At 43.1% G+C, this 26022-nt stretch overlaps 1 protein-coding gene across 8 annotated transcripts in view; it reads right to left on the reverse strand.

The window, feature by feature from the left end:
* LOC120947519 (semaphorin-2A-like) overlaps positions 1 to 26022 on the reverse strand; it is a 273154-nt gene that overhangs the window by 38254 nt on the left and 208878 nt on the right. For all 8 annotated transcript variants that reach the window (XM_049607919.1, XM_040362897.2, XM_049607917.1 and 5 more), the window contains one exon: positions 6078 to 6185. In XM_049607919.1, coding sequence (XP_049463876.1) covers positions 6078 to 6185 — 108 coding nt within the window. The remainder of the gene's footprint in view (positions 1 to 6077; positions 6186 to 26022) is intronic.

A 26022-nucleotide genomic window follows, 5' to 3' on the forward strand; every position in this document is an offset into this window, starting at 1 on the left:
CCATTGTGTTCTGCCGCTTTTGGCCACAAGTGGGCCGCGCGTACGAGTCACCAAATGAACACCATTCACCTGAAACCCGGGAAAGGGGGTACGTGTAGGATTTTGGTGTTGACCATTTTTGGTGGAAATTCTGCAAACTCCAATGGCTAAAAGGAAACACACATAGAGAAAGCATGGAGCAGGAGAAAGACAGTGTGAAAGCTTCCATAAAGGCTGCCTATTTTTCTGGATGGCTTTTGCATAGGAAAATAGGAACAAAAAGCTAGTAGAAATGGGGGTAAAAAAGGGCCGATAAACTAGGCGGATTTGGTGTGCCCGGGTCGGCTTTCCCCGGTGGTATAAATATTAGATGGAATTTCAAACAAAGCTCACCGGGGAACTTTAGACTGGGCAAATAAACACACGACGAAATAAAGGCAACACATCGCACCCCTACCCCGTGTATGTCTGTGTGTGTGTGTTCCGCTACCCTATTGCAATACCGAAAGCCAAAAGCACAAAATTGGCGATGCTTTATGGGAAAGTGTTAGGCTTTTTTTATTGCTTTCCAAACATTCCCGAATCGAAAGTTGCAAGGGTGGTAGCGAAAGCGCGCCAATGCCTTCATTTCCATCCCCATTGATGAATCGTACCCAAACTGGAAACAATAACGCATAAATGCTGTTAAAATATCATCCCGTTTTTGCTGTGATGTGCGTTCTAAAACTGAGTGCGACGATTGGATGGTTTTGTTTTACCCACTGGCTGCTGTTGTTTGTGCTATTACCAATCAGAGGCGAATGATTATAGTTTGTTTTGCAAATGTTTTGATTTGCACGTGTCGGGTGTGCATCAGAGACTGGGCTCCTCTCTCATTTGATGGGCGATTTTTGTTACAAAAAAAAAACGGCGCAACAAAAGCGAAAAGATTGCAAAATGCGTAGAGCTTTCGAAAAGTGTAGCCGCAATCAAAATAGAAAAGTCATTTGATAAAAATACAAAGAGTAGGAAGGGGGTATTTTATTTACGAATATCATGAATAATATTGAATGAATAATAAATTCATACCCTTTGAGAGACCATCAAAAAAGGAGAGTTTGAGGTTTGTATGTATGTGGTTTAAACGATTTGTGATGCTTACTAATGAATAGTTAATGTTTATTTAAAGCCAGCATCACAAAAGAATAATACTAAGTTAAAAATTGAAGCACAATCCAAAGTAAGAGCAATACATTTCTCTCTACTGAACAACCAATCCAATCTTTCTCACAGGACGCTTGAATCCGCGAACGAATCTTGCAGTGCAGTGCGTATCGCCAGAGACATAGAGCATAGCATAGAGGGGAGGAAAAAAAACCCAGTGATAAATTAAAAACTGCACCGTGAATGAATCACCACGTCGCATACAGACACTGCAGACTGTCAGACTTCCATGCGGCTGTCTAAAGGAATGTTTTCTTCCAGTCGCTTCTGTCATACTGGACAAGCCTGATGGCTGCCAACTGGTAGAGGAGTTCGAGAACGAGGAACAGATTGGATCAAGATTTATAACAATCTTGTCGTCAGACGGATGACATACGGCAGGGTTATTGGTGCGGTTTTTAAAATTGATGGGAGCTAAGAAAAGGTAGGAATTTCATCAAATTCATCAATCAATGTAAACGCGAGCGATGTGCTATTGGCTGTCGAAGAAAAGCAAACTACCACCGTAGTGATTATTGTGTTGAAATGGTTTTTGTTGGCAACACTGGTTAATGATATCGATTGAGCGATAAATAGAAACTTCTAGAGCCACATTCGAAGTTACATTAGCATTAATTGAGCTTATGAGAGGAGATTGAATAGCTTCAAAGTATACAAGGATTTTGTAAATGATTTTTATACAATTTCTCTGGCCATGGATGGAGTACAATAAATTAGTTATTTGTTTTCTGAAATGTAGCAAAACATTTCTACAAAAATTAAATTGAATGATTTTTACCCGAGCAAGGAAACAGCTCGTTTATTCTTCATTATGCTGGCTCGTCACCAATAAAGCAACCACCATCAAAACACCAGAGAGCCACCCAAAGATTAGCAGCACATTCCACTAACGCCGTTTGCATTTAATGATCCCCATCGTGTCAACAAAATGGAACCCCACGATGGTAATTAAAGACAGCTTCAACGATCGATTAATTATTCTCGCTCCATTACATTTGAACCGCTCTCGGGCTACAGCAGCGTCACTCAATCCTTTCCCGCCCCGGTAGAGCTCAAAGTTTCAACCGAACGGATAAGGGCACACCACTTTTTGCAGCGAAACTCTTCCATTGAAACCCTCCCCATCACAACGCGCGTATGATAGGGATTGTATGAACAGAAACAAAAACTAAAAAAGTCATACTCATTGCGGGGCATGAGCCACAGTGGAAACAATTGTATATATCCTGCTTTCCCTCCACCCCGGTGGTTAAGTATTGTCAAGTGCGCACAAAGTTTTCCACTTGATTGAGTTTTCCTAACGGCGTACGTTTGCTGCACCCACGCGGTATAGGGCCTTATTATTTTCGTATTCCTGGCACCGTACGATGAGGAGTTTTGCAGTTCAGGCTACACTTCCAATGAAAGCTGCGGTTGGGAAGCAAAATGCGCCCCGATCAGCAAAACGTCGTCCTGCTCACCCCTTCGCAATCGATTCAAGCACGGAAAGAAGAAATGAAAATGCGTTCCCGGTTTTGAAAATCTATTACGAATGCAATCGACTGTAAGAATGCGATAATGTTGTTGTAAGCAAGGTGCCAAAATTCGCCCGGTGAGGAGGAGATGAGAGGGGATACGGTTTCCGACGTGAAAAGTCGGAAATGTTCGTTGCTGGTTTGATACTAGGGGCGGTGAGATTGAGATAAAAATTGGTTCATTTTCTACGTGACTTTAAAGTGGGAGTTGGAACAGATTTTAGCAAATAATTCCTAAAACAATGCTGCACCCAGCAAATATGTGTGTGTTTAAATGAGAAATTGCGACTGGGTTGTTTTTTTCTGTGAGGTAGAATACAAGTTCCTTGTGTTGAACTCTTGATAATTTTACAAATTTGAATGATAAAAGAGGATTTATTTGAATAATTGGATAAATCACTACAATTTAAATGATAAGCTAGCGCATTTCATTGAATGATTGAAATTGAGTCATTAGATTTATTTATAGTGTCGTATATAACTAAAACAATAGGAATAGGATACAAAAATGATAAGCTCTATGCTCTCTAAGACGCTCGTCCATTCGCGTCCTTTAATTAGTTTTGTTCTTTTACGAGCCTGCCAGCAGTATTGCACCCGTCAATTATTATCAGCCGTAGCCTGAACAGTACACGACGTAATGAACGTAGGACCCCTCAACTGCAGGAAGCTGCACACACTACTTCGTGGGCTCTTAAAAAGCCTCTTAAGAGTAAAAAAACATTACTTTTAAAGCCGATTAGCATCAGCGTCAGCAAGAAAATAAATGTATTCCACCCTATGCCTTCCGTCACAAAACGGCGGCACATACACACACTACACGGAAATTACATTTGACGCTAAAAGTTTTGGTCTAGCCGTTTACGACTTTTAAATAATCTTACTTCAAACAGCGCCTAAGCTACCGCCACACCGCGTGTATCTTTAACTCCAAAATGATGCGCGCGATTGACAACATCTATGCGGCGGGCGGCAAGCAAGAAAATGGAAGAAATAAAGGCAATTCCAGAGGCACGGTGACAAAGACGTGGCTGGGGTAGGCTGCCGGTTTAATGAGCCTATAATCTTTGATGGATGTTGACACTTCGAGGCGTTAACGGTTTATAGTGGTGTCTTTGCAGCACGGCAGAGAGGTCCTCTTTCAGCAAGCCACACTTTGGGCGACGGCAAGAAAGCAACCTGCCTTCGCTGTTCACTGCCAGCGAAAACAACGATCCTTTGATGAGTTAAATTTTGTAATTTAATTTAATGTAAACGACATTTAGCAAACTACGCCGGTGGCCGTAAAAATACACACTCACACACACACAAGCAGCGCAAGCGGCCGGTTGCCAGCGGTTGAAGCGTCAAGTTTGAGGTCGATTTCATTAAGGAAATGCCAAACGCCATAATCATCCGTCTAGTGCTGCGTTAGAGGATCACAAACGAGCTCGGCACAGGGTCTGTCTTAAAGAGTCACCTTACATTAGGCACCGAATAGGCCGAGTTTGCCATTATTAAATAATAATCTCGGCACGCTCCGTGGGAAGAATGTGCGCTATTTTATCGATCTCGGAAGCGCTGCTCTAAAAGTTAAACAGGTTTCCGCAACTCCAAAGGAGCGGCAAAGACACTGTGCGGGCATGGATTTAAAGTTTCGTTCCTTCGCCAGCATAATGGGGAACGCAGGGCCCATGGCAACCTTCCAACGTAAGAGAAGGGATCATATTAAGGGCGAAGAAAACACATTGAAGCAGCGCGCAGGTGTCATCAGCCCTGCTGTATCTGCCAATTTGCAAACAACATTATGAGAGCGCCAGGGAGCGCCAGGGTTGTTGGTCATGTTTTAATAGGAATAACACCTTTCCACTGTTCGTGTTTTAATCCCCAGCAAAGCGGCAGGCTAAATAAATCCAGCCGGGGCGAGCGGGCGAGGCGGAACGGCCCTGGGAAACAATAACATTATGATGCTCAACAAATGAGGTCCGTTCATTCGTCCGTCGGCGGGTGTGAGGGTTGCTGCCCGCAAGGGAACAAGTGGCGATGCGCCGGACGCAAGCAGCGGCTGAGAGCAGGCCAAGCGTTAATTTTTATTGCAACGGATTATGCCTTAAGAGGATATTATGATGCTTTAAAGGGCGGCCAACACACGCCCGCCGTACAAGCCGCAGCCACAATGACCACGACATCTCTCATCTAGGCTCTCTCTCTCACTCCATCGCCCGGGCTTTGCAAACGTTCACTGCGAGCATCGTCCAACACTCATCCTTAAATCTCGCAGGTGGTGCACACAGTTTTAACTACCTCCCATTAAAACCTTCCGCCACTTCTGCACCCTAAATTGCATTGCGCTGCTTGCGCTCGGCGATGGCGTGACGCGTATTAAGGAGCGCCAGCACCGTGTCCACACACACAAAACTGACTATAAAGGCCTCATTTGCCGTCGCACAAAGAGCGGAGTGGCAAAAAAAAAAGGAAGGACTTTCCACCTTTTATGTTCACACTCTGTTTGGGTGCATGAGAAAACGGAAAAAATGGCTTGATTTTTGACTCGCCACAACCCATCGTCCATCGTGATACCGGTATGGGACACATGGGGCAAATGGCGGTGTGATACTGCTGGTCCTGGTTAGCTTTTCCCGAGTGCAAATGGATGAGTTTGGGATAGCAAGGAAGGGTGTTAGGGTTAGGTTGGGGACACTTTTGCACACAAAGCGATTTTCTTTTGTTCGCTAATGAACGGAACGCGCGAACCATCCTCTTTTCGCGACCTTTTCTAAATGGCAATATTGTGCGACGGGACCTGTAGATAGGAGGTAGATGGTAGATGCGGATCGAGAAACCCAATGGAAATGATGGGTAATTGCCGCACGGAAAGGAAAAGGGTTAATATAACTTAATTAAAAATTTATAATAATTGCCGTAAAAATGGACACGTTCAATGTTGTACGAAAATATCTTTGCAATTTGTTTTTATTCAGAAAGAGAACATAGTTCATTGGAAAGCAAGAGAAAAAAGTCATATATAAATATTTAAAATTATACTTTTCCTGTGGCTAAAAATTATTCTAAATGAGGTTGATTAATTAATTGTTTGCTGATGGTTTGTTGGAGGTCCTAACACTCTGTGAAGTGTATTTTATTTTAAAATTTAAATTATTAAAAAAAATATTTCAAAGGTAAGGGGAAAAACACACGAGAATGAATAGATTGAATTTCAAATCGATCGAATACGACAAATCATCATGAGTTCAGTTTGTGTAGCATTACTTCAGAATGAACGATACGAGAAAAAACTCATATTTGCTACTTTTGTTGGTTGAAAATAAGGGAAATGTTGAAGAAAATAAGTAAAAAATAGAAAATGCCATAAACATGTAATAAATAAAATGTAATACTTACATAAATCACCAGATCCTTCGGGTTGTGGGCATTCGTGCCGCAGATATACAGCCGATTTCCGCTGTCCATGGGCTGAATCACTCGAATATGGTTCTTGCAGTCAAACATCTGGGAGGGGAAAAAAAGAAGAAAAAAACACACACATGTAAACAACCATCAGTACTGATTTGACAAAACTCCCGGCAAAAAGAACCCCACCTCCCCCGGGGAGGATTACATCCATTTGGAGTGAAATTGAAAATGATCGCTGTTTGACGTGGCGCGGAAGAGTTTCCCAAACTGCAGAGCGCGCAAAGTAACGTCATACCGCAATTATTTAAGCAACCGTCCACTGGGCGGGCGAACGGGCTCGAAGTTACCGCGAGCGACTGGTATTTGCGCAGCACGGAACACGGGGTGCTCGGTAATACCTTCGAATTGATTTTTATACCCGCCCCAAAAACGGTAGTAAAGCTGCAACTTTGTCGTCTGCATTCGGTTCATTCGTGCATGCAGCGCGCATTGGCTGCAACGCGCCAACAGCAGACATCGCGCATTTTTACATACGTCCCCCCCCCCACTCACACTCTCGTGTCCCATCATTTCATCATTGATGGGAAGGGGGCTGGGGGCAGCACCTACTCGCCGCCCATCAAACTCGCGCGACTGGAAAATGGGGGAAAATTTTCCCGTCAAAGAGAAAGTTTCCAACAATAAACAACACACTAAGCGCAAATGCTTTACACAACGCCCGTTTTTCCGCAGCAGAACGCTCCTGTCCTTTCTTTACCGCCCCTTTTTGCGAAAGGTCCGGAAAGTACTGCTGCTGCTGCTGCTGCACGAGCTCTTTAACTTTGGGCAAATGGCATCCACCATCTGTCCGTGTGTACGCGTGGGTGTGTGTGCCCTGCGTCACGTGCACCATATGCGTTTCCCATGAGGAAAGTACGATAAATATAAATTATACTTTCTCTAATAACTTCAATAAATTCCAACCCTTTTGTTTCTGGCCGACTCAGGGTGAGTGAAAGGTGTGCGGCAGATATGATGGTAGAAGAACGCACCTCCCTCCTCCTTCAGCAATATGCCGTCAAAAGGGGCGGGAAATCATGCGGTTCGCATCTAATAGTTGAACCCACCTGGCCGGAGGGCCGCATTGCAAAACCCGACGCGCGCTCGCTCTGCACATGGCACCAAATCACTTCCAGCCAGTGACAGCCCAGCCTGCTTGCGTGGCATTGTGCATCTTGCCACACAGTAAACTCCCCTCCCCCACTCGTGCGCCTTGACTCCGCTTCCTCCTCTAGCGGGGTTGGAATCGTCCTGCTGCTTCAGGTAACTCACCGCGCAAGTTACGATTTACATTCGCCCCTGGACTTGGCGAGAATGCGGAAGAGAATTATGAATATTGACGTTGGAATTTATGGCACCCTATCGCAATGAAGGCGAAGTTTCCAGTCAACCATTTCCTTCGATGCACTTGCTACCCCCCAACAGCTCCCTCGTTGCTGCATCCCCCCACCCCGTTTACCTCGACACAGTGGTAATAATGGCCTTCCCAAGACGATGGGCGCTGGGCTAGTGTGTCCCACAAGGGACCTCTGTGGGGCAGTGGATCTTTCTTCCACAGCATCGGTGTGTGTGTGTGTGTGTGTCGCAAAGATCCATCAGCAAAGGATGTGTGTACCGACGGTACGCGAGACTGTCACATATGTACACCGGCGACACAGCGAAGCAGGATGCAGGCAAACGCTCTCACACACGTTCTTGCACGCCATAAATTCACGCAGCTGCACACACGCGCGCTTGGCAAGTTTCGGTAGCCGAGGAGCTCCAACCAGAGGCAGGGCCGAAGATTGTACGATAATTTATTGTAATAACTTTAACAATTAATAACTTGATATGTGCAATTTACCTAATAGAAAATGGCCACTTGAGAGAAAGAGACATAGAGAGTGCGAGCGGGGTTGTAGACACACACACACACACACATATGATTGTGCATTGCTTCGTGAAGGTTGTGGGAGTCGGTGGCAGGACTCACTGAAGTAAAGGAGTTGCTGAGCAAACTACTTTTCGAACAAATAATTCCTCTCTCGGGGACGCGTTCTTAAGAAGATAACTTTAATTGTGCGGGCATTCAAGTGTGTAAGTGTGTTCTTTACTTTCCTTGTAGAAGGAGTTTCCCAGGTCATGCTGTAAATTTGGTAAGCATTTACTGAAGGGCATGGTAAGCTGTTATACCTTTAGAAAGGTCTAATAAACAGGTGTCTTGCACATTTAATGTTAGCCTGCTTTCGTTTGAATACTCAAGAATGAATTTTTAAATCATCCATTGCAAGTTGAGCGACCTAATAAGGAGTTACTTGTTTTATATGTAAGAAAAACTTGCTAACAAACTTTTTATGACTTGATCTCATACTATGCCAATGGAGGTTTTAAATGTTTGATTTACAAGTCACTTTCGAACGTCAAAATGGTGTGTTTGCATCATAATGAAATTTCAGTTCTTACACATGATCAACACAAATAGCTGTTTAACTCAATCAAGCTTTAGGCGTGTTGAAAATCATGTGGAAGAATTGAAAAAAAAATAGTGTGATGCAAATACATCATTTGACAGCTGTTGAAATACATCTCGCAAGCAATGAAAAATTGCATTAAAAATTGACTCGGAAAACCTTATAATGTATAATTTAATTTAAAAAATAAAATAAACTTAATCACAAACAAATTTTCCTACAAATGTGTTTTCATTTGCTGCACGTATCTAAAAGAATTAAAAAAACCACACACAAATACATCGTGTTAGATAAAATTAAGAACTGATGTTAGTTAGCGAAAGAATAAATTTTAGTTTCCTCTAAAGCCAGTGAAAATATGAAATAAATTATAGATACACTATAATATCCATAGTTTAGATTATTGACAGACGAAAGGGGGAAAGTGTTATTCCTTATCTTGCAGCAAGAAAGATTCTGTTATTTTCGATAATTTACTTACTCACTGGATATAAGCTTTAATAAGATAAACAGCTTCCTGCGCAGCTAACCTAATCAAACATGCGAAAAGTACATTCTTAATCACATTCTCTCATATTTGCGAATCACGAGTGTATGTATTTCCCCACTCCACTGCTTGCACAAGGGAATGATTAGTTGGTTAAGATAAATACCATTAACTATCCTCTCGGGAGGCGGTAACGTCTCAACATGACTCACACATACACTATTCCTATTCCTCCCTTTCGCTATCACAACACAGGAAAACAACAAAGCGGAGTAAAAGCAGCTCTCCGCATTGTTTCCTTTCTCCATCTTTGCCGTGTGGCTGCTAAAACGTGCCCTTTTAATCATACGCGTCCAGCCAGGGGAAGATTCAATAAATATCACAGTAAATCTATTAGTCAAACAGGACGCGCCGACGGGGCGGATCGCAGGAGGAGGGTTAGTCCGGCACCACTGGAAAACTAGTGGATCAATTTACAAACCGTCCTTCGCTTTCCGCCGAAGACGAATTTCTCCCCCAGGGCGCGCGCATCGCGTCTTCTCGTTTCTTTTGTCGCTCATGCTCATAATTCTTTTACGTCCACCGCATACCGTACCACACCCACTCGCCGGGGAAGGTTTTGCTTTGATTTTCCTTTCAAGTTAGGTGGACACGGCGGTGTGGCGGATGCGTGGCAGCCAGTGGCCAGAGATCCATTAAACCAATAATCATAAAAATCAGAATGAAGCTAATAACTGTCACTAACACCGGAGGAAGACTGGTGGAGGAGTTTCTCCTCCCCCTCCGGCCCAGTGGGGCAGTTCTTTTGCGTGGGTAAGAGGAAACCGATTCGAAGAAAGGACGAAGAAATGCCTGCAGGCAAAGTGGAAGAGTGATACTTGTTTCCGTTTTTCCTCTGCATCAGCTTTTCTTTCCGCATTCCGTAGATCGTAGGAATAGGAACACATCCTGGTACAAGGTACAAGAGGTTTGTCCGGGTGTAAAGGGAACGGTGGCTGTGATTTTCTCTTTCGCCTTCGAATGATTGTTGTCATAATCATCAAAGGAAAGCTAAATGGATAAAGGAAAACCAGCGAGCGAAGAACGAAGCCGCCCTAAAAGCGCCAACAAGTCGCACACGAGTGGCAGTCAAGAAGTCGCAGCAAACGAGCGAGGGAGTGATTGATGTGTGATGCGCAATGGCGCGCAAAGTCGATCCAGGTCCAGACGCTCTAGCCCGGATGTTTGTGTCCCCGTTGCAATGCAAGCAGCGCATATCGTTGGGCAGGAGAAGCAAATGAGGGAGAATGGGTAGCATCATTGCTTCGATTTCAAGCTCTTTGTCTAGCTCTTCTTCGGATATTTGAGAATGATGACATCGTCAAGCTTACAAGTAGTAAATGAATGGGAACATAGGAAGGCTTAGTCTAACATTATTGTGAAAAGTTCAGCAGATCCCACGAATATGTTGTTTGAAGCACACTATTATGAAGTTTTTGGTTCGTTAATGGAATGGAGTTCTTGTAAGTTATGAATGTCATAATAATATCCTAGTTATTAGAATTAGGAAGATTCAAATGAAGGAATTCAGATGAATATCACTCTCTGAATACCATATAGAGAAAAGACTTTTCATACACAGTCATAAACTTTCCATACGAAACAAGAAATTAGATATTCCTCTTACGATAATAATAATAATAAAACACACACACAAACTCATAAAACCCCAATAATTTTCTCAAACTGTTTCATTTCGGCAATCTATCCCCTTGCCGATTCCTTTGTATAAACTTCAATTGTTGCTAGCTCGGAACCAATAAAACTTTCTGATAGTTGCTCTGCGAAATGCAATCAGTGTGCCCCCGCCGGTGTGCTTCACACAACCAATCAATAAAGCTCCGGGGCCAAGCACATGCACACGGCGATCGACACATTGGACTGCGAGGAACCCCCTCCCGCCGGTTCCCTCCTCCAGCGAAAAACTAATAAAAAATACCGCTGCTCAAATTTATTTCCATCATTTATCAGATTGTTTATATATTTCCAAACGTGTCTTCGGTGGTTATTGTGGCCACCGCTTCCCAAACGAGCGTAGAAGAGTCCGTGGCACCGTGAAGTGATCATTTTTTGCCTGGAAACAGTTGCTCCTGCGGTGCACCGACGGAGTAGCGAGTACTTTTGGGCGGACGTAAACGTCGGTCCCAGCAGCATATGGGAGAGGTACGTGAGAAGCACACAAGTGCCGCAACGGTTGGAGGTGAATTGTTGCACCCCGTTGGCTAGATCGTTGGCCAGAGGAGTCGTCGTCGTTTTCCAAGGTGTGTGTGTCTGACCACTCGCCTTCAACAGGCAGATCGAGCGAAAGTTATCTTTCTTTCTGATACTGTGGTACGATTATTACATACGATAAATCACGGCGCGTCCCAGTTTCTGGTGCCTTGGTCGGGCAGTTTTCATCACATGCTGAGCACACCGTGATTGCCCTCTTCTTGGGGTTTTCAACGAATTGGTGCGATTAGTTCTTTTTTGGTTTTACTTGATGAACTAAAACATGCTTTAATTAACATTTCTATTCAAAACTGTTGCTCTAATTTGTTCATCTTTCGTGGGTAAAAACGCTTAAAGGTGAAATGGTTTGAATTCGTAACAATTTTTTTTTTCATGCTGATTGCTACAGTTGCTGAACGAACGAACGCTTCTACCTCGAACAGGGTTGAGCAATTCCTTTTACAAAGTTCATGTTTTATTCAACAGCCCGTGCAACAATGACGATGGAAATTTTTGTGAACAAAGTTTCTGAAAATAGCTACACAGCTCCATTACTGTAATCAAGGAAAGGTTACGTTCATCACCAATGGTACCGCTTTTGTGTGTGTGTGTGTGTGTGTGTGTTCGATTCCCAAAGCACTGAGCAACAACAAATGGTAAAGTAACAACAGCAAACAAAACAAAAAAAGCGAAGAAACCCACAAACGGTAACCCTCGAAGCAAACATGAAACAGCACTAATGGATTAATTCGTTTCCCAATTATTTCGATCGCAAAAGCTGCTATTACGCGTTCGACCGTACTTTGCACGACAAACATACGGCTGGACGCACACTCACTTACACACCCGCATCGCCGCCAGAACTGTTGTATTGATCCGATACGAACGTTGTTTGGAAGCTTCAGCTTCATGGGGTTAGCCCAAGCCAGGTCCTTCCAATGGTTGAAAGTTCGCAACACAACAAACGCAACCCGGGTCGGGTGAGCCAGGTCCGTCATCAGAACGGACAAGTTTTGCCAATCCTTCAAATATGCTGTTCAGCCGTCGTGGTTATGGAGTTTGGCGGTTTTATTTCTCCCACGGTAAAAGGTACGCCTAATAGAGTGGGAAATGGGGGAAAGTTGCTCGCAGGGTGAGGCTAAAGCTTGGCCGTGGTTAAACAGAAGCGGTTGGACGAATGTAAATTATTTTCCATCAGGAAGACAAAACATATCGTACGTTATTTGTAGCTAAACGATGCTACTGTATAGTGTTAACAATATTGCACCTTTTTGTTTTAATTCTATTTCCTTTACTGAAATCCTTCAAAACTTCACGATGCACACACTTCACACAATAGTGCAGTTAAATTTCAACAAAACAAACACCAATCAAGCTGATAAAGCCTAGTTAATGTTCCCCAAATTCAAAAGGAACTTTTTACTTGATGTCTGTTTTTAAATATCCAACCAACATACAATGGCAAAGCTTCTCTTGTAAATCTCTTAACCAAAATAGGAGCCTTCCGAATAGGCAGCGTTTTTTTTTAATATTATTTTAAAAGGCCTTCCTCAGTATCTAAACATAATGTGACTAATGTTCATAGATGAACTTATTTACGAGTTTTTGCATCTTATAATGACAGAGAAATGTTATTCTGCATCACAATTTGCAAATCAAAACTGAAACGTAAAATAACAAAAATAAAGCGAAATGGTTTTCATATGAACAGAATATTCGTTTTAAATTGTTGCATTCGAACACGCATCTGCAGCTGCATACGTATATACAAAAAAATAATTTCAACATATTCACTCAGCTATTGCCGATCGTCATGCTACACACAATCAGTGCAGTTCCGAGTACAGAAGCTCATGTAAATTCTCAAACATAGTAAATCCTCTGATCGCACAAACACACACAAACATCGTCGTCATCTGTGTCCTGCAATGTTCGCGCAAGAGTGTTATGGATTGGATAAAAATCACTTTTGCAAATTCAACATTGATCCACTTTTTGGTGCGATTTATGCACACCTCGCGCGGCCAGCAAAACGAAGCAGCGCCAGTATGCAACGACAGAGAGCATAGCGAAACAACAACAACAAAAACGGCAAAATGTAAACACAGCAACTCATATCTGCGAATTGGTTGAGTTATTGCTTCCGGAAATTGGAAACTCGGTGCGACTACTGCTGCCGTAAATACACACATAGGACGACGCCGGGGGGACACGACAACTGCATGCATCAACTGTTTATGATGGTTATTAAACTTTTCCTGCTGATGTGTGTTTGTCGCTTCCAGTCGACGCTGGTACAGTTAACAAGTGGCGAGTAACGTGGCAGCACACTGTAGCCAGCAAGAGGTAACCTTTTTTTTGTTACGCGCATAGGTATGCTCTTTCCTAACACATTTTTGTCGGAATTTTGAGATTATTTATCATGCTAAAAAGTGAACGAGAAACGAGAAATATTTCACAGCTGCGAGAACATAACAGCATCGAAATATGGAATTCGCGTGTCACCGCCAACGCTCCAGGAATTGGTGTACAATTTCGAGGAGGAAAATTGTTTGCTCGAGTGAAGTTCTTGTTCCATATTTAATAAGTGGCTGGATTTTTTTCCAGAATATCGAACGCGGAACAAATCCGCGCTCGAAAGTCAGGTGAATATTTTAATACGCTTCTGATCACGTTTCACAATTTACGAGAAAAAAAAAGGTGTGAAGTGTGAGCACCGCTTGCAATAGACGGGTGGTGTTCCACATGTGTGGAACCGATAATGGGAAGCAAAACGACCCAAGTTTTGAAGTTTGCGCACAAGAAATGCACAATTCTTAACAAGCTCAATTCAAAAATGGTTAAGAGCTGAGGGCAGCAGTTTCACGCAGGATGGGAATTTTTACACACACACACACACGCGCGAGTATGGAGCAACACTGATTGTAATCGACAGGAGGAAACGTTTCAGGATTCTGTCTTCCAAGGGAACGAAACCGCACACCACTCACTCTGTCGCCGCACCGCACATACACACACACACAAACATTTTTGACAGCTTCGATGGTTGGAAAGTGTTTGTTAGAAAATTTGCCACCCGAGAGCAGAACGCGCTTACGCCAATTTGTGTGAAACTTTTTGACATGTTCAGCCCACCGAGGCGGTGTGAGTGGCTTTCATTGTTTTTTTCCGCTTTGCACCCGGGAAGAGTGGCAAACTTTTCAGGACACGCAATAACAACATAATACGCATCATCATCATCATCATCAACAGAAACAGTAGCGGACGGGCACGGCGAAATGAAGTTGTGCTGTGCTGCAAGTTTAGCGAGCGGAAAAAGGCGAATGCAGCCGGCATGGGCACGTGGCATACCAGGAAGTAGTTTGTGCCGTTGTGGGGGAGTGTGCCCTCGGAAAAACTGCTCCTGACGGATGCCAGAAGTATCAACATCATAATTTGCTGCCTCCGAAAACTATTTACGAGGCAGCAGGATGGGGTTGACTATGACTAGAGCAATTTTGCTTGCAGCACAGTTTTTGTAGCAGCACGTTTTTTGTTACTATTATACATTTTTCACATAGTTTCTCGGTTGTGTTTTGTACAGGAAAGAAAACAGAAGAAAATGTATGTTTTTATTTTGTTAAAAACCCTGGGCAGGTTCATGTGCTTTTTATCGATCCTGCACTTTTCCTATAGATTATAGGAAAACTTATAACAACGAACAATAGAAACAATGCTCCTTCCTCGCCACATTCAAGACCAGTAGAGTTTTTACCACTTCGCCGGAAAATTGCCACAATTTTCCATTCGCTGTACACTTAATTAAACACGCAAACGCAGCATTAGCACATCGTAATGGTAATGTTGAAAAAAGAAACAGAGCAGACCGAAAGTAAACTACCCGTCTTGTTTTCCACCTTCCACCAAGGCCAATCATATTATAAGATATTGCATTCCCCATCCTACCACCCCTTTTTGCCTGCTGTCTGCTGGCGATTCCGTTTTTTCCAGTGTCTGGGAAATGTAAAGCTGTTGCACTCGGGAAGGGGTGAGTGACCCACCACCGAGGTCATGAAGTGTTTACCGATACGCTCGGTTCGTAGTGGCGGGAAAGTTGTAGCGACTTAATGTCTTTTTAAAAGTATGATATTAAGGAAACCTTTCCCTTAACACAGTGCAGTGCCTCATTCCAAGCACGAATATGATTGTGTGTATGTGTGTTTATTAAAGGAAAAAATATAGGAGGGAGTAACGGAATACGATCATTACTTCATTTCCTATCATTACATCGACTGGACCGAGGCTCGTGTGCGCTTGTTTAGAATGAATAATGAGCTATGATTTTTTTTTAAATTAGATTTACGAGACAATGGAATGGTTCTAGATTGCGCGTAAATATTCGAATTTCATAATTTAGATAATTTATCGAGTTCACAGAGTGAAACTATTATGTGAAAAGAGTTTTATCTTTGTCATTTTAAATTCTGTCATACTTTTTCTTACAATGCAAAACAATGCCTTGCAATGTGCTCCAGTAACCAGTCTATCAATACACGTTCCACTGTCAATTATGCGCAAAAAAGGCAACCGACGTAAAGCGAAACGTACGTCTCGTGCATCGTTCCCCGGCTTGACAAGGGATTCGCCTTTTTATTCGCCCGGTGATCGAGAGTAATGCACTTGAGGAGTACGTGCATCAATTTTCCAAACGCGCCCTAGTCCATCGGTACCGTAGCGCCACACATTTTCTTGACATGAGACCTGTCTCCAGTGTGCATGCATAAGTGCAAGGGAAAATAAGATCGATCGAACGCTTTTCTCTGAATCCGCGGGGGGAGAAATCGATTGAAAGACAATCTCCCACCTTTTGCTGGAAGGTGATTCAGCAGCAGCTTGGGGAAGAAAACGAAGGATTGTTATCACAGCAGCAAATCCCTCGAGTTAAACAATCCGGATCGCTGCTGCGTCGTAGATGTTCTCGCTGGAAAACGTATGGCGTCGCGTGCTGGCTGACTCTGAATGGCAAAAGTCAATCATAAGCTATCGGAAAAGTGCACGTCACACATATGCTCGATTACAAAAAAAAGGAGAAGATTACGATTACAAAGCGAGTAAAAAATGACCTAAGATTAAGAAGGTCGCTCCCACGGTTTTATCTTACATCGGGTGAAACGTAACCATGAATAGCCAAACCTTCTCCCGTAAGTCAAAAAAACCACTCTATGCTGCACACATCCTACACGAACAAACACGTCTTCGGATGGCATCCACACAATCGGCGGACTATCACATTGTACGTCAAATCGTTTGCGTTTCGAGGAGAGTGCCGTCAAACGTCAATTTTGGCTCCGAGATTTACCGATGGGATTTATCCGTTCTTCTCGGGATGAATCATACCATTCCGACGATCATGGGCAGCACCGATGGGATAAAAAGGAACGAATTGCTGGATGGTTTTTTGTTTTTCTTCCAGCATTGCATTGATTCGTTCGGTTGAAACTTAAAACAAACAGGCTGCAGAGTAAACCGATTCCCGAGCAACCGTCCCCTCGGACAAAGGATGATGATGAGGATGATGGTTTGCTCACTGCTCCACTGCTTATGGTTGCAGCCAAGATGCTCAAAAGCTGAAATTTGTAATATCACATGTTGTTTCACGTCCACGGCGGAGCGGATCGAAACAGCTATCCCTGAAATTCTAGAACAAACGGCGAATCGATGAACGGAGAACTGAAAATCACTAAGGTGACATCCGGCGTAGCATCAGTCAAGGGTGGCACATCCGAAGCGTTCTTTAGAAGCAAACTTAAGCTAGACTCGAGGAGTCACGAACTCACCGTGACCTTACCGCCCTCACACAGGGCCGGTTTATAAATCTCCCCACCCGTTCGGCTTTGTTGCGCACGGTGCTCCAGAGCTCATGGAACTGGGCACGATTAAGGATAAAAAGGGTGGCCTGGCTGTTCGGGAAGATTATGCAAATGCAGCAGTGACATTTGCGATGGCCCCACAGAGACAGATCCGAGCAGGGCAGACAATCGATTAAGGCTTTGCATCTGGCTCGCCCGCTTGCAAGGACCGCGCAACCCGCGTCGAGCGGACAAAGACGAAGACGTTTGCTTCTCTACACAGAGACAGAGACAGGCGTGCCCGCCGTTCGCCTCGTATCTTTCAAATTCCTTAACAATATTGCTTCTACTTTGCGTTTTTGCTTCACCGTAAGGGTTTGTTTTAGCGAAAGAGCACGTTCCGTCAAACGAGAGTCCGAACTGAGGTGGGACATTTATTGAAATGGTTTTTTTTTTGTATATTCTGAAGTAAACCTTCGAGATGCTTTACAGAGACAGTAATTATTACGATTCATTGCGCACAGTAACTGAGTGGCACGGCAGACGAAAAGAATGGCCACCGGCACCGGGTTGTTACTGTCTTAGCGTGGTAAGATTTTTATCGTCTTGCAGTTAAGTGACAGGTGCTAGAGTTGCTAGTCTGCTCAAGTGAGTGGAGTGAGCCGTCTGAAGTGTTGCCATAGAATTCGTTCGTCCTTGAATTTTGGATTGTTGAAGGTTTTCGGCGAGAGCAGAACGAGAGATTTGTACGATAATTTAGCAGTTTTGATTTTAAAGAGTTGTTACCTTGGGCTTTCGACCACTTGTCTAAAATAAGAAAGGTGAAGTGGCTATTGTGTTTCGCCTTGTATATCAACATACATAGAAGACGATTTTTGTTCCAAGCATTTTAAATTTAGTCCCATCTTATCTAGTATTTTATCATTTGAGCTTAAAATACTTGTTTTGAAACCCAATTGCATAACTTAAGGCGTTTTATGTTATGTCTTGCCATACTGGATAGAAATCCTTGTTGGATAGCAAATGTTGAAAGTCCCAAAAGTTTTAAATCATCACAATATTTAGGGATTCTTGACAGTGTCTTCAGAAGTCTGCTGGTAAACAATTAACGAGTATGAAGAATGTTATCGAACATTGTGAATCGTATGTTAACGTTCAATAACTTTTCCGTAGCTTAGGAAAAGTTCTACTGCCTTCACTAATGAAGCAGAAACTTTACAAAATTAATCTTCCTTTTCGCTTAATTAATCAAAACAATTCAAGAAACCGTACATCACCAACAAAAAAAGCAATCATTTTCATGTGAGCGGCCAATTTCTCATACCATTTCCGCAGGGAGAAGGAGAGAATTTTGTGGTCAGATGCTTCTCGGAGTCTATTGTGCCCTGAGTTCAAAATATCAAAAACACACGGCCTTCCTTCATTAGACACCCGCTAACACGCTACCGTAAGCACTTCACCGGCAGTTGTTCGTATGGCTGTGCCAACGATGCGCAAATTAGTTCGTAAATTGTACGGAATTGAGGAGCAAAACTTTTCGGCACGATGGGTATGTATGGGTTCACCCACAAGACACTGCCGCTTAATTTTATTGCCTGTTTTGTTTGGCCAACCGCCGTTGCCTAACAAAATGGACCACCTCGCAATAGGCAAACCATCTTTCATAAACCTCTTGAGCTGAAGTATTTGCTGTGTGCGGTGATGTTCTTTTATCTTTTACCGATTTATCTGCATGGGACGAGCTGCTCTCCTCATGTGAGGACGTGCGTACGAAAACCACTTAGAGGAGAATAAATTGAAAAATTTCATAATTAACTTCTTGCCGTCATGGCTGCCGTAGCTAATCGGCTTGCAGCACAGATGAGAGAGAGGAGTTTGGCAAGAATCCACACATAGAGTCGTACACACACACATACAACCAAACACACGATGCGGAGCAATAGGCAAGTTTATCAAAGATTTTTTTGTGCCAGCACAATGCGTTGGCCCCTGTGGCATCGCCCACAGGAGTTGGATGATGCGGCGGTGCCAAAATTAGGCTTCCACTCTTTATTTTTTTGAAGCATTTTGCAAATTTTGCTGCAAAATTAACAATACCTGGAAGCAATGTGCCGTCCTCTAATTTGGCTTCCTATGACGCATATGCTTTTCCCACAGTGCGCTCCTAATATGCAGGTACGCTTGGTTGATAATTGTAGAGATGCCGGCACGCGGAGTTTCATCATAAGCTCGTTCACTGGAACAATTTCGAGCTTGGCCGCGATACGATGGTTAAAAGGTTTTGCGAGTTCAAAAAGATTCTCAACAAGTTATTCCTTTTTTTATGGTCCCCGGAAAGGGTAAGCGACTTTTCTTTGTTTTACGAACAGTAACATAGATCCTGCATGTGTGTGTGCGAGGGGTATAAAGCTCTGGGAGACGCTAGGCTACGCACAGGTACGGGAATTTTCTTCCCCTAACTAGGCTCGACCGGAGCCTTCTGCACATGCCTTAGGGCGCCGCCTTTCGTCGGCACGCAACGCGAAAGATCACACAATAAAGTACAAACAAAATTACCACTCGTGCTGTGTAGCAGCTTTACCCACTTTGTCCCCCACCTCTCCACCATAGCCTCTCGTTGATATACTCTCGTTGGAACGTATCGGAAGTGAATCGCCTTAGCGTAGAGTGTATTTAGCTGTCACACGAGTGCTCTGCTTGTTTTGAACGTTGCAATATTCCAACCAACGCCACCGCACCTCTTTTCGAAATGGGAGATAGAGAGAGAGTCCTACTCCCTCCGCCCTCCACGTACTGCGTAACACAAGAGGAGGAAGGTCCTTACACGTTTACCCCTTAGATTTGGTTGGCAGGATTCTTGCGGATGGGAAAATGTAATTTATCGCAGCGCAAATTGATGGCTTAAGGGTAGGTAGAGAGCGCGAAGAAGAAACGCCAGCCTGTACGGTGCACGATACCGTAGGTGAAGTGCTAAGGAGTTTCGTGAATCCTTACGTAATCATGAAATTACTTTATAAGCTCTTTTTCTTTGCACATCGAGATGTTGGCCTCGCCTCGGCTCGGTGCGATGCGAAGTCTTGGGACTGGGACAGATCGAGCACGTAAAAGATACAGCGTCGCGAGTAAGTGCGGCGCGAGAAGCGAAATGTGTTGTCTTAATGCCAGTTTATGGAATTTTGAGGCAATTTTCTGGCGTATCAAACCATCAGAGATGAATGTTGGCTAGATTTTATCTTTTATTTAAGCACAGCGAAATCCCTTCCATTTGCTCGTATCATTTTGTTGGAGAGGAGCCTTTTTTCGTTCGCCAGATTCTTAGAATCCAATGAAACAGTATCATCCCAAAATGTACTGAAGAATTCATATTTATAGTGCTTTTTTAGATCCATTCGTATACTAGTTACAGGAGAATAATATCTCAATCTACTAAAAGGACTTTTAGTGGACGAAATAATTATTGTGCATCTATTTAAAAGCTGACCATTTATTGGGAAACTATTGACCGAAAATAATGAATACGAACTGTAGTCTTAGCTTCACCTCTACAATGACTAATTTCGCTGATGTTGTTTGACTATTTACGGTCGTTTGTGCAGTTTCAACGATATCAAAGAGGCAAACATTTACCCGCAGTTGATTGCCGCTAAACAAATCCTTCATTTCCTTTAACTGTACCAAACGGGTCACAGTCCGCTCGGAAAAGCTCGTTGGAGTGGACACCAGTGGGCATGAACGTGGCATGAAACTGAGTGCCGAACGACGGTGTGTCGTTTGTGTACCCTTTTAGGTCGATCATTTGACGGTTTACGGTTGTTCAACTGCGTATGTGTGCTGTGTACTCGGTTCCCCTGCTGGTCGTGTGCATAATTTCCAGCTACTTTAGCAGCACCACTTGAAATGGCCTTCGGTTCGGTGAGTCGTTCCTCCCCAAATGGGGTATCCAAATGGTCGAAAATAGGCATACAAAGGGTAAGGAGGCAGCCAACGCGATGTAAATGAATTTAATTGGATTGGATTGCTGATAAGCACTGCCGCTGCGTGTCGTACAGCGATGATTGTTTTGGGAGCGATATGTTTGCTGGTTTTTTTTCCACTCTCGATTGCAGTCAAATACAAGCTGAGTAATGGGATTTTAAATAATTACTTTAGTTGCAGCTGTTGCACATGCGATAAGGAGGAACTGCTGTTAGGAAATGATTTGTTCTTTTTTTGTAGCGCTTAGTATACGGGTTTGAATAATAGTGTTAAAGTGTTTTATACATATTTTAAAAAGAACTATTTATTGTTCCTTTCCCTTCCACCTGTTGAAATGTTATCTTTGTTTTTAAGTATTTGATTTTATAGTTTAATTTCATTCGACGAATTTCATTACATACACGAGCAAAAAGCAATATATATACACGCCTAGAATCTAGTTCTATAAGTTCAAAGATGAAATGTGCACCAAACATGTTGTTTGTATAAATCAATCCACTTTAAAATTCATGTTCCAGTTGAGTCTACGCTAGTAAACACCTCGACACGTGAAGGCGTGAACGTTGGCCTTGGATTGATCGCTTGCAGTAACACGTCAACAAACAATAACACTGCAGCATAAACATTAAGAACAGCTACCTTCGTTTCCTTAACCTAGTAAGACTATAATACTGTTACTTAGGTCACGAAACACTCTACCAAACAACACGCTTACTCGACACGTAGTAGCGTGAACAATTGTCGTGTTGCATTTTGTTAGCTTTTACAAGGCTTGAGTAGAGAGGTAGCACAATAGGGTGTTATTGAAAATGAACATTTCCAGCACAACATCTTCAAGTTATGGTCCGTCGTTCTTATTCGTTGCTTCATTGAATGATTAATGTTTTACTCATCACTGACTCCTTTCAGCGTGTCGGTTATTGTGTTTGTTTAACAAAAAATAGAACCTAATTGATTTGATCACTAACAGGTTTTATCTTTCCCGTGAAAAGACCAAATGACAAAACAAAGAACTCGATCAAGCAGTTTGCTTGGCCACACTTACGGTACCGTACCGTTGGCGCTTGGTTGGGTTTCTGAACCCATTTCCGGTAGTAACAAATACCACCGGAAGCCCGATCACACGAACGCATTTTGTCTGTCATCTGGGACAAAAGGAATATTGGGGGAAACGCGACAATATAAAAGAACACCATCATCGTTTGATCATTGCTCGGGGGAGCTGTGTTTGATGGAAACAGAGCAAAGTTTCACTCTATTCCCACACACCTAACGGAAACCGTATTGGTTCTGGAGCGCCCACAACAATTTCATATGCCTTTTGTTTTTTTTTTTACATAAAATACTTCCAAACACTCGCGACGCGCTTCAAGGATGTTGGCGAACACTGGCAAACACTTTTTGAAAACAATGCACGAATGATTGCTAGAAAGAAGAGATGAGCACAAAAAAAAACAGGGCATCACGGGGGGTTTTGCGGGCAATTTGTACATGAGTCAGCGAGATTTCCCACCACCGTGGCGCGGTCAGGAGAACTTTTCTTCAAAGCAAATTCTTGATCATTGTTCTTGTTGTGATGGTGGACGGTGCGGAAGCATCAGCATCACACAAACACGCAAGATGGAACATATTGGGGAGGTTTTCTGTGCTTTCGGGTGTACCCTTTTGTGGCCCACGCGGAGCAAAGATAAAACGAAATATTGGGGGACAGCAGAAAGAAACGAAGCCACATATACTCAAAATGAGTTCTCGATTTCCTGGGCAAGACCTTGAAGAACCCACTCACGATCGACACAGCAGGATGGTGGTGGTAGTAAGCCCGCCGCCTCATGCATTCTTTGTTGGGTGAAAAATGTGCTCAATACGTTTTTTTTTTCTCTCTCTTACTCTTATTCTAAATGTTTGCTTGCTCCAAAGGGAGTTGTCCTGGGGAAGAGGTAAAACTGAGAAAGAAACTCCAACAGGCGTGTGCGTGCGTGTCTAGAAAACTAAACCAATTTCCGCAGAAGAACGTACCGATTTGCACAAAAGTGCCGTGAAGCACCCCCAGCGCGACACACACACATACAAAGCACGCGAAAGGGATGTGAGTTTTCCGCTACCACGGAGGCATTTGTTCTACTGACGTGTGGTGTTGTGTGTTTTAAGAGGCAATTGTGAGACAAGCAAGCGAGTATGTGCGTGTGTAGAATGATCGTGACCGTTTGGCAAGTGCGTGAGGTTATTTTTTTCCTTTTTTCCGTAGGTAAAAACTGGGGGCTCCTGGGCTCCCCCTTTTACCGTCAAAGTCATCGCGTTATCCGTACGTAATGATTCGGTTAGAACGCACCAAGAAGCGAGAGAGAGGGAGAGAGGCTCACACCGTAGACAAAATTCCTGGTGTCAACATATGCACACACACACTTCTTGCGCGAGTGCCTATTTTCCCACCAGTCATGCTGGTAAATTGATTTTTACTCGTGTAACACGGTCGGCAAAATTTGAATTTTTACCAATCGGTTCACCAACGCTTCCTGCCGGTACGGTACGGCCCGAGAATGAGAAGCGAAAAATTGGGATCATTGGTATCGGAAAGGAATGTTGTAAGCAATATATAATACATATTGCCTCTCCAGCGAACAAGCCTAGCTACCTGCCTGCGGAACGGGACCAAAAACGTGCCTAGAAAACAAGCGCGAACAAATGTCGTTGTGTGTGCAATTTTTTTTTGTTATTGTGAGCAGCATCAGCCAAAAGTTCTGGCGCGAAATCATCGGAAAACAGCACGTGGAAGAGCTTTGCCCAGTGTCAGCACGCTGTGGCCTCAAGAGTATCTGTATGTAGACAGGGTGTGGTTTACCGCTCATCATAAACGTACATATCGTGCGCCTCCTTCATTCGTACAATAATGCAAAACTTTGAATGCGTGCACACACACACACACGAACAAGTGTTGAAGCGATTATGATCACGTTCTGCAAGCACCTTAATAATCATTGAAGCATAAATTTCAATCACCTAATGTGTGTCTGACCTTTTCTACGCCTAGGCGCTGTTCTCTCCAGTGTGAGCTTTGATATGATCCCCAGGAGAAACTGTGTGTCTGTGTCTGTGTCTGTTTGTGTCAGCGCGAGCGTGCTGAAATGTGTGTTTCAATTATGAATGTTGATTTGCATAGCACCGTAACTTGATTCCATTTCCCAAGGCCAATGCTACTATGTCCCCAAAGTGTGGTACACGACGGATCCGCACCCGAACCGGAGCCAGAAGTGAAGAAAGCATGGGGCGCTGTGTGCCTTGAGAGCAATATTTTAAAATTAATTTCCATATCCAAAGTCATTGTCGATTGCAACAACTGTCTGGATGCAATACGTTTTACTTGCTGCCGAGAGGGTTGAGCTGTTCCCTGGTGAGGATAAACGACGACTGAGTATTCGACAATCAAACCGTAATTGCATTGATTGTTTAATGAAAATCTTGAATTAATCCATTGCTCGTTGATTGAATTAGAAGCTTCGGATTGACGATGGGTTAAATCGTTGGGAGCATGCACTTATTGTGCTTTTCATTTGTTTGAGCCTGGGACAAATAAGTTTAAAGAGCTTCAGGTTAAGATGAAGAAATTCTTACTGTTTTATATTATAACAGGATACATAGTTTCGATAAATTTGCTCTAATTGTTTGGATTTTATTTGTCGTTTAGAAAAACATGTTTAATATTGCACGAATATTAAACTTTTAATTCACCTTAAATCCTATTTATTCGCTTTTGATATGCTATTTCCGATTGTGTAAAATAGTGAATAAACTATTTGCAATATTAAGTAAATTATTCAACAAGTACCTTAAATACGAAAAAAACTGTGCTGTTTCTGTACAACCACAAAATCAGAGTTACGAGCCTTTTTTGTACTTTCTCTATTCATGTCAACATGGAGTGTATCATGAGCTTTTTTGCCCCAAGCAAGACACAGCTGCGAAACAAACCGAAACATAGAAAACACATTTCCGGAGCACAAGTTCTATTGACGACAACGCACTGCATTTAAAACAACACAAATTGTGTTCGAAACAGGATACAAAACCATACACACAGTTAGATGCATCCGATGTATCCCACACATAAAGTAATAACATTTCATTTGCATCATATGAACAGACACACATGCACGTCGCAATATGCAGAAGTACATTTCAATTTGTATGTTTTTTAATGAACAAAGTGCAACCTCACTTTTGGGTGCGTTGTGGAATTGAGGTTAGTTTTTTCATTTTATTTCGGGTTCTATGCACCTTCATCCTCCTTTAATCTTCATTCACTCAAACGTGGGATTTACATTTGTATCAAGCCACACGCTATTTTTTTTTTTGAGTCTCCCCGTGCGTTACGCTTTTTTTAGCGTCCTTCAAATGACCCATCCCTCCGCATCATCCTCCTCTCCACAAAACGTTCACTATAAATGTAATTTGTAATGGACCAAAATTTTAAAACATTTTGAAACCAACAACACGTCGTACAGGACACACTGACTGTTCCTCCCTTCACTTTCTCACTGCTCCTTGTTGAAGTTGGGGAGATTCGTGGGGCAAGTTCCATTGACCTACATCCGATTTTGTTTATGGTTCCGTGAGCAAATGTGCAGCGTTGCATCCATGCATATACGATGCAAATGCTGAAACACACACGTACCCAGGGCCCTACAGCAGCTGGCCAGCCATTTTACTATCGGAGTGGAATAATTAAAATATTTTGCAAATTTGCATACCATACCAAACACAAATTTACAAACGCACTCACACACATTACTTGCACAACGCGGCGCACGATGGTTGCCGCCACAGTGTTTTTTTTTGCATTGTGCATACCCCAAAAAGGGCGCAAAACCACTATCGTGCGAGTAAATATAAATAGTGCCGTTTTACAA

Source organism: Anopheles coluzzii, chromosome 2 (genome assembly GCF_943734685.1).
Source record: "Anopheles coluzzii chromosome 2, AcolN3, whole genome shotgun sequence".
NCBI classification, from domain to species: domain Eukaryota; kingdom Metazoa; phylum Arthropoda; class Insecta; order Diptera; family Culicidae; genus Anopheles; species Anopheles coluzzii.